Source organism: Chiloscyllium punctatum, chromosome 27 (assembly GCF_047496795.1).
Source record: "Chiloscyllium punctatum isolate Juve2018m chromosome 27, sChiPun1.3, whole genome shotgun sequence".
NCBI lineage: Eukaryota > Metazoa > Chordata > Chondrichthyes > Orectolobiformes > Hemiscylliidae > Chiloscyllium > Chiloscyllium punctatum.
The window spans coordinates 53,137,216-53,146,981 of record NC_092765.1 but is presented as its reverse complement, the minus strand read 5'-3'; the positions used below and the strand labels follow the sequence as shown (position 1 = coordinate 53,146,981).

At 44.0% G+C, this 9,766-nt stretch overlaps 2 protein-coding genes across 4 annotated transcripts in view; one reads left to right on the top strand and one right to left on the bottom strand.

Moving 5' to 3' along the window:
• Nucleotides 1-1,886: 1,886 nt before the first annotated feature.
• On the bottom strand, nt 1,887-6,970 carry LOC140453709 (uncharacterized). 3 transcript variants are annotated; one of them, XM_072548671.1, is made up of 2 exons: nt 6,822-6,970; nt 1,887-4,413 (listed from the first exon to the last, which is right to left on the bottom strand). In XM_072548671.1, exon 2 carries the CDS (start codon nt 4,113-4,115, stop codon nt 3,186-3,188), a length of 930 nt encoding a protein of 309 aa, XP_072404772.1. In that variant the 5' UTR covers nt 4,116-4,413; nt 6,822-6,970; the 3' UTR covers nt 1,887-3,185. The 3 variants fall into 3 exon arrangements, with proteins under 3 accessions (XP_072404772.1, XP_072404771.1, XP_072404773.1); XM_072548670.1 differs by having other exon boundaries at nt 6,835-6,970; XM_072548672.1 differs by lacking the exon at nt 6,822-6,970 and adding an exon at nt 6,656-6,765.
• Nucleotides 6,971-8,092: 1,122 nt separating this feature from the next.
• LOC140453708 (uncharacterized) overlaps nt 8,093-9,766 on the top strand; it is a 121,661-nt gene continuing 119,987 nt past the window's right edge. Inside the window, exon 1 of the mRNA XM_072548668.1 lies at nt 8,093-8,242. The gene's annotated coding sequence lies outside the window, so the exon portion shown is untranslated. The remainder of the gene's footprint in view (nt 8,243-9,766) is intronic.

Here is a 9,766-nt window from a genome sequence, read left to right as displayed (position 1 = left end):
CCCTAAAACAAGGCTCAGTAATACAATAGCATGATGCTCCCAAGTACTAATCCAAGTCCTAAATTCAGCTGCCTTACCTACTATATTTCTCACATTAAAACAAATGCACCAATGCCTTTGCATTCATCATCTGCTCCCTGCCTCTTCTTCCCCTTAGTCATGCTGACTTCATTATCTCATTCCTTACAGGCCTTGGTTATAGCTTCCTTGCTGTCCTCTAACCTCATTTCGTTCCCAACCCTCTGCCATATTAGTTTAAACCCTCCTCAATAGCGTTAGCAAAAGCATCCCAAGGACATTGGTTCCAGTCTGGTCGAGGTGGAGACCATCTAATTTGTAATTGTCCCAGCTCCCTCACAACCGGTCGAAAAATATGAACACCTCCCTCCTGCACCATTTCTCAAGCCATGCATTCATCCTGCTTGCTCTATCATTCCTACTCTGACTGGCGCATGGCACTGGTAGCAATCCTGAGATTACTACCTCTGGGGCCCTACCTTTTAACTTGGATCCTAACTCCCTAAATCTTGTAGGATCTCATTCCATTTTTTGCCTTTCGCATTGGTGCCTATATGCACTACAACAACTGGCTGTTCACCCTCCCCCTTCAGAATGTTCTGCAGCCGATCTGAGACATCTCTGACCTGTGCACCTGGGAGACAACAAACTATTCAGGAGTCACATTTTCGACGACAGATCTGCCTATCTAGTCCCCTTACAATTGAATCCCCTGATTGTAGCCCTTCCACTCTTTGTCCTGCCCTTCTGTACAACATAGCCAGCCATGGTGCCATGAACCTGGCTACTGCTGCCCCACCCTGGTGAGCCATCTCCCCCCGAAAGAGGGCACTACGGAGGACTCTAGCAGTGAGGCAATATGGGCAGAGCTCAGAAGTAGGAAGGGTGCAGTAACAATGTTAGGAATGTACTCCAGGCCTCCCAATAGCGAACGTGAGGTAGAGATATAAACATGTAAACAGATTATGGAAAGATGTAGGAGAAACAGGGTGGTGGTGATAGATTTTAATTTTCCCAACATTGACTGGAATTCACTTAGAGGTATCGATGGAACAGTATCCAAAATGGCATACTTGTTTTGGAGGGAGATGACTGCAGGGGACACCTGCACTGTCTTCTTGTTCTTTCTCTGCCTTTTCCTTTTCCATTTCCCTTCTCCCTCAGCAATCCTAATCTGCAGTGTGACCAATTAAGTAAAAGTGCTATCCACGAACCCCTCAGCATCATATATGCTCCAAAGTGAGTCCATCTGCAGCTCCAGAGCTGTCATGCAGTCTAACAAGAGCTGCAACTGGACACACTTCCTGCACATGTTGGAGCCAGAGACATTGAGCAAAAGGAGTATAACACGGATCTGAGATCTCCTGCTATTTTTAACCTTAAATTGAACTTTAGTCTTAGCTTAGGTAAATGAAAAATACAAGTTTTTACCAAGATCTTATCTATTTGTCCTATCTATGCCCCTCAAGATTTTATAAACCTCCTCAGCCTCCAATGCATCAGATAAAACAACCCAGACTATTCAGCTTCTCCCTGTAGCTCACATCCTCCAACCCTGGCAACATCCTTGAAATGATTCAGAAAAGATTTACAAGTTTCACAACATCCTTCCAATAGCTACCTGGAGCACACCTTCCCCAGATACGAAGAGGCATCTTTGCAAGATCAGAAGGGGGAAGGTGTGAGAAAAAGAAGTCGCTCAATAGTTTGGACTAGACTGCCTCTGTTTGTCCCTGTCCTCACCCACCTCCTCACCTCACAAACACCAGCCCCAGACTTGAAATCCACACAGAGACAAGTTGCAGTTTCAAACCGGGAGCAGCCACAACACAGGTTCCTTTAGACAACAGAACAGAGGATTCTTCAACCAAGGGACACAACTTTATTTCATAATATTGGGAGCACAGGATTTTCACACAGATCAATGCAAAATGTAAGTGGGACTGAAATGAACAAGCCAGCAAGTTTACTTTTAATGCTTTTCTGAGACTTCTACAAATGAATCAGTCATTTCACAAACAAGGTGATTATGCAGATTAACAATATAAATCAACAAGTTTATTGTACAAATAAACCTGAGTTTATTCAACAAATCAACCCTGATGATATATACCAAGGGACATTTTGTCGATGTGTATTTCTATATGGATATGTTAGTGAGTGTCTGTATGTCTAGATATGTGTGAGTCTGTGACCATGTGTCTCTGTATCTGTATGTTTGTGTCTATTTGCATCAGTATGACCAGCTCTGTCTGCAATTGGACACAGTGTACCTAGAGGGAAGTTTAAGTGCAGCTGTGTTTGCCTGTCTGTGTGTGCGTCTCCATCTGTGTCTTTGAATCTAGTTTTGTGCCGGTGTGTGGGCACGCGTGTGTGCCCATCTCTGTCTGCAATGGGATACACTTTGAATGAAATAAGCTGTGATGAACCAGTCATGGTCACAATCAGTCTCTCTCTGTTTCTCTCCTCCCCCCGCCCCATGCCGGTGTTTAAATCCATCCTCTGCTGGCCTCCGCATGTGACATCACAAGCACCAAATACTGCTCTGTTCCACTGCAGCTTCTTCCTGGTCCTCCAGCAGGATGGATCAATCTCGCAACACATCCATCATCCATTCCTCCACAGGACTGAATCAACTCCCTATCACATCGGTCACACAGTCCTGCAGGGGAATGGACCTTCAACAGATACAAACCCCAATGGACATGGCTCAATCATCAGTTAAGAAATTTTGAAAAATCAATCTGCTCTTACACAACTTGATAGCAGGTGGGTCTTGAAACCTTCTTGGTAAGAGGTTAAGGCACAATGCAGATGACAGGACATATTGAGACAGCAGTGAGAAAAACATTTGGAACCCTGAACTTCATAAATCAAGATATTGAGGAGAAAATCAGGGAAAAAATGCTGACCTTTCAAAACCTGGCTTTAGAACAGAAGTAGAGTCCAGTTCTGGTCACCATGCTTCAGTATCTCAAATATGAAGGTTACTTGAGTAAGAGAACCAAAACATTGTTTCTATTATGCAACGGTCCAAGGATGAGGGGAGCTGGAGTTAAGATTTTGGGAAAGAGATGCACGGATGACATGAGGAAAAGTTTTATTAAGAACAACAGCAGTAACAGATGCCTGTCCTGCAGTCACTCGCTGGAGTGAACTCGCTGGTGTCACTCGCTGGAGTGACAGAGTAATTCCTTTTCCACAGTGGGAGCAGGTAACAACATCTCACCAGTGTGGACTCGTTGGTGTTTCAGAAGGTTTTTTGAATTGACAAATTGTTTCCCACACATGGTACAGGAGAATGGCCTCTCTCCAATGTGAATGCGTTGGTGTGTCAGCACTTCACGTTTGCTTTTAAAGCTCTTCTCACAGTGGGAGCATCTGAAAGGTCTCTCATCAGTGTGAACCGGTTGGTGTGCCTTAAGACGGGACAGCCGAGAGAATGCCTTGCCACACTCAGAGCAGGAGAATGGCCTCTCCCCAGTGTGAACTCGTTGGTGTGTCAGCAAATGAGATGACTGAATGAAACTTTTCCCACACTTGGGGCAGGTGAAAGGCCTCTCTCCTGTGTGAATTCGCTGGTGTTTCAGCAGATGCGCTGATGTAGTGAATCCCTTTCCACATTCGGGACAGATGAATGGCCTCTCCCCAGTGTGAACGCGCCGGTGTATCAGCAGGTTGGATGAGTCACTGAATGCCTTCCCACACTCGGGGCAGATGAATGGCCTCTCCCCGGTATGAATTCGCAGGTGTTTCAGCAGGTGAGGTGACGTAATGTATCCCTTCCCACATTCAGAGCAGATGAATGGCCTCTCCCCAGTGTGAATTTGCTGGTGTTTTTGAAGGTTGGATGAGTCACTGAATCCCTTTCCACACACAGAACAGATGAACGGCCTCTCTCCAGTGTGTGTGCGTTCATGTTTCAGAAGGTCAGATAACCAATTGCATCCCTTCCCACACACAGAGCAGGAATACGGCCTCTCCCCAGTGTGACTGCGTCGATGGGTTTCCAGCTGGTATGGGTATTTAAATCCCTTCCCACAGTCCTCACATTTCCATGGTTTCTCTGTGGTGCAGGTGTCCTCATATCTCTCCATATGGAATGATCAGCTGACTCCTCGCCCATACACAGGACAGCGATACAGTTTCTCCCCAATGTGAATAGGGTGATGTTATTCAGGCTGTGTAACTGGTTAGAGCTCTCTCAATAGTTAGTTCACTGGAACACTACTTTGGTGGATGTGTCTTCATGCATTTCCAATCACACTGATGTTGGAAATCATTTTCCTAGACAGAACGTTGAAAATCCAATGGTTTTCAAGACCTGATGATCTCTCAGGTATTGATGGGATGTTTGTTTGGAAGTCTTGCTAATGAACGTGCGTCTGTGATTCTCTGTAAAACAAATTTAAATCAGGAAAAGATATGAGAAAGAGAACTGTTAAAACATTAAAGGAAATTATGAGAAGGAGTTCATTGGATCTGGTAATTTGTATGAAAGACGCTCAGAAATAGTGACCATGAAAAGCTATTGAATTGTAATAAAAACTCAACTAGTTCACAAATGTCTTTCAACTAAGAACGCTTATTCCTCTCCCTTGTCCTGGGCCTCCACATAAAGACAGTGAGATACTTAAGGGCATGGTTTCCTCCAAATACATTACAGGAATAACTTTGATAGATCCTCCATCCAACAAGGTCAAGACCAGCATGCATGGGGCACCATTATCTATAAATCCCCCTCCCAGGCACACACTACCCTCTTGTGGATACATGTCATTGTTTATAGCTGGTCCCTGAGAAACCAGGAATTGCTCACTGAACAGCACAAGAGCACAGAACATAGCTTGTACTGTGCTATATTGTTCTATCAACGTTGTGCTGACCTGTGAAACCAATCTGAAGTCCATCTAACCTACACTTTTTCATTATTATCCATATACTTATTCAATGAACCCTTAAATGACCTTAAAGTTGGCTACTACTGTTGCAGGCAGGTCATTCCACACCAACACTATTCTAAGTAAAGAAACTACCTCTGTCATATATCCATCACCCCTCACTTTAAAGCTCTTGTGCTAGCCATTGCCATCCAAGGAAAAAGCTCTCTGTTCACCTTATCTAATCCTCTGATCATCTTGTATGCCTCTGTTAAGTCACTTCTTAACCTGCTTCTCTCAAATGAAAACCACCTCCAGTCCCCAACTCTTTCCTCATAAAACCTTCCCTCCATACCAGGCAACATCCTGGTAAATATCCTCTGCATGCTTTCCAAAGCTTCCACATCCTTCCTATAATGCAGCAACCAGAACTGTATGCAATACTCCAAGCGCAGCCACACCAGAGTTTTGTACAGCTGCACCATGAGCTCATGGCTCTGAAACTCAATCTCTCTGCCAATAAAAGCTAACACACCATACACCTTCTTAACAACTCTATCAACCTGGATGTCAACTTTCAGGGATCTATGCACATAGACACAGAGATCTCATTGCTCATCCACATTGCCAAAAATCATACCATTAGCCCAAAACTCTGTATTCCTGTTACTCCTTCCAAATTGAATCACCTCACACTTTTCCACATTGAACTCCATTTGCAACCTCTCATCCCAGCTTTGCAGCTTCTCTATGTGTCTCTGTAACCTGTAACATCCTTCCGCACTGTTCACAACTCCACCGACTTTAGAGTAATCTGTAAATTTACTAACCCATCCTTCTGTGCCTTCATCCAGATCACTTATAAAAATAACAAACAGCAGTGGACCCAAAACAGATCCTTGCAGTACACCACAAGTAACTGAACTCCAGGAGGATCATTTTCCAGCAACCACCACTTCTAGCCAATTTTTGATCAAAAACACTAAATCACCCTCAATCCCATGCAGCATTTTCTGTAATAGCCTGCCGTGGGGAACCTTACCAAATATTTTACTGAAATCCATATACACCACATCAACTGCTTTACCCTCAACCACCTGTTTGGTCACATTCTCAAAGAACTCAATAAAGTTTGAGGCACAACCTACTCTTCACATCCGTAATCAACTTATTATTTTCGAGATGCTTATAAATCCTATCTCTAAGAATCTTTCCAACACATTACCCAGAACTGAAGTAAGGCTCACTGGTCTATAATTAGGTTGTCTATACTCCCCTTCTTTAACAAGGGGACAATATTTGCTGCCTTCCAGTCATCTGGCACTATTCCTGTAGACAATGACGACATAAAGATCAAAGCTCTGCAATTTCCTCCCTAGCTTCCCAGATAATCCTAAAATCCCATCCAGCCCAGGGTCATATCTACATTCACACTTTCCAGAATTGCTAACACCTCCACTTTATGACCCTCAATCCCATCTAGTCTAATAGTCTGTATCTCGGTATTCACCTCAATAACATTGTCTTTTTCCAGTGTGAATACATTTAGCAGCTATCCTATTTCTTCAGTCTCAAACATACAACTTCCCACTACTGTGCTTGACAGATCCTCAGCACAGCAGAGAATGCTGACCTGTTTAGCCTTATGTCCCAGTAATAAAATTAGATATAAATTAATTTAGGACTATTCTTGAGAAATACTATTCCGAAAATAAATGCCTGAACTTTGAACAGACTCCTTCAGTTTAGCAACTAACCCTGGGAATACTTCCCGCGACAGTCTCCCATTGGAAGTGATTGGGGCCTTTCAGTCCCAGCAGCTTCTCCTCGCTCTGCACTCCGGATGAAATTCAAACAAGAACGTGACCAACACAGAAGGCCAGGGACCGACTTCCGCAACCAACCGTCAGTTTGGTAAAGCACCTCTTTTACTGACCCGCCTCTGATTCCAGTTCATTGACCTTTGGTCTTCGATAACTATCCGCTCCTCACCCCCCGAGCGTCTCCCCCGATGCAGATGGCTCTAACCTGGTCTGACTGAGACCGCATACAGTTTCCGGAAACCGCACTACGCATGTGCCGGATGGACACCTCACCTTCCGGGAGAAAAGGCCATATTGCGTTTGCGCAGTACCGCCCTAAGCAGAGATAGACAGACTTCATCCCCGCGGAGGATTCTGGGGTTGTCTTGCACCATTCCATGGATTAAATACGCGATTGAAGGCGGATTTTGGAATCTGCAGTAGCTCTCCTTTGAAGAATCAGTCCAGTCATAGGAATTCCAGACATTGATTCACTTTCGACTATATCCATCTGAGTTTCATCGAATGAGGGCCATCTCAAGAAATTATAGATTTTATAGAATCCCAAACGTGTGAAAACAGGCCCTTCGGCCCAACAAGTCTACACCGATCCTCCGAAGAATATCCCACCCAAACCCATTCCCCATCACTTTACACTGCAAGTACCCTACACATCCCTGAACGCTATGGACAATTTTTAGGATGGCCAATGTAATCTTTGGATTGTAGGAGGAAACCCACGCAGACACGGGCAGAATGTGCAAACTCCATACAGACGTCTCCCCAGGCTGAAATCAAACGAGGGCCCTGACGTTGTGAGGCAGCAGTGCTACACGGTGAACCACCGTGCCGCCCCGGATGTACATAATTCTGACAGGTCTGATCAGGATATCACAGAAACCTGTCCCTAATGACTGGAGTGTCCAGAACCAGAGTTCGCAATCTGGTGAGCCGAGATAAGCCATTCAGGACAGGAATAAGGAGAAATTTATTCAGCCAGAGATTGTAGAACCTATGTAATTTTCTGTCACAGTAAACATTTGAAAATAAAACGTTTAATGTTTTCAGAAAGGAGTTACATAAGGCCAAACGATGAAAGAGTACAGGAGAAAGTGAGAATAGGATACTGAGTTCGATGTTCACGAGTGATCATATTGAATAGTGGAGCTGGATGATAGCCGATTGGCTATCCTGCTCCTACTTTCTATGTTTCCTCTCAACCTCGGCGCAGAAGGTTGAAGCTGGAAAACAGAAATAAAAATAGAAGGCGCTGAAAATACGGAGCACAACAGCACCTGTGGAGAGAAGCAGAGTCAAATCTTCAGGTCAACATTTTTTTATCGGAACTGATGAAAATTGGAAATGTAATTGAGTTTCAGCAAGTAAAGGAAGAAGCTGATTTCAAAATACAAAACTAACATCTTTGATCGCTTCACTGTCTGTTAAGGATCTTTTGAGACAAATATTCATAGCTCTCTAGCAGCATCTGTGGAGAGAAACAGAATTAGCGTTTCAGGTCCAAGGACCTATCATCAGAACCAGGTGAGTTACGCATTCTAAATTATAACGCTGTGGGAAATTTCAGCTTTATCGGTGTGGACTTGTTGAGCCGAAGGGCCTGTTTCCACGCTGTAAGTAATCTAATCTTATCTGTTGAATCCGCATATTGATCAAAATGTCTCTCTGATTAGTTTACAACTAGTAATTGCAGTTCACAAAACCTCATTCCTTGTTGGGTGCAAACGCAAGCAACAAGTGTGGGGTGCACTGGGATCAAGCACAGGAAATATGTGCAGCTGTCTCCTTCGATCTCACTAGGTTTAATTACTGATACAGCATTTGAGAGAAATGTAAATTGAAGGAACCTTCAATAGGGTGTAGGTTTGCTCGCTCAGCTGTAGGTTTGATATCCAGACGTTTCATTACCTGGCTAGGTAACATCATCAGTGGCCACCTCCAAGTGAAGAGAAGCTGTTGTCTCCTGCTTTCTATTTATATCTTTCTCCTGGATAGGGTTCCTGGGGTTTGTGGTGATGTCATTTCCTGTTTGTTTTCTGTGGGATTGATAGATGGCATCTAGATCTATGTGTTTGTTTATGGCGTTGTGGTTGGAGTGCCAGGCCTCTAGGAATTCTTTGGCATGTCTTTGCTTAGCCTGTCCCAGGATAGATGTGTTGTCCCAATCAAAATGGTTTTTTTCATCTGTGGAGGAGATTCGGAAAACACCTATACAATGTATTCAAGAAGAACGGATACTCAAAAAATATAGTGCGCAGATTCCTCAAGACAAGCAGATCAAACACAGCCAGAAACCCTAACCACCTTACCATGCATCAAAGAAGTTTCAGAAATGACAGCCAGTCTACTAAGACCTCTCGGAATCCTAGTAGCACATAAACCCACCAACACTCTCAAACAAAAACTAACAAATTTAAAAGACCCAGTAAAGTTCATGGACAAAACCAACATCATCTACAAAATTCCATGCAAAGACTGCCACAAACACTACGTAGGACAAACGGGAAGAAAGTTAGCCACCAGGATACATGAACACCAGCTAGCCACAAAAAGACACGACCCTCTCTCCCTCGTAGCCCTAGGGAAGCTCACAAGAAGATCAGGGCACTGAGGCCTGAGGCCACTGTCCCCGTTGGGAGGATGTGTCTGTGTGGCACCCCCGTGGCTGAAAATGAGGATGAGTTTCTCAAGGGATTTTAACACAGTCCGACCATGTCAAACTTCAGTCCCATCGTTGTGTCATTTAAGATCACACAGATAATCTCATTTCCATGAGTGCTTGAAACATCAGGATTTGGAGATGCCGGTGTTGAGACTGGGTTGTACAAAGTTAAAATTCACACAACACCAGGTTATAGTCCAACAGGTTTAATTGGAAGCACTAGCTTTCGGAGCGTTGCTCCTTGTTCAGGTGTTTGTGGAGTATAAGATTGCAAGACATTGAATTTATAGAATTTTGAAAGACACTGTACACTTTTGCTATAAATTCTGTGTCTTAGAATCTTATACTCCACAACCACTTGATGAAGGAGCTGCACTCCGAAAGCT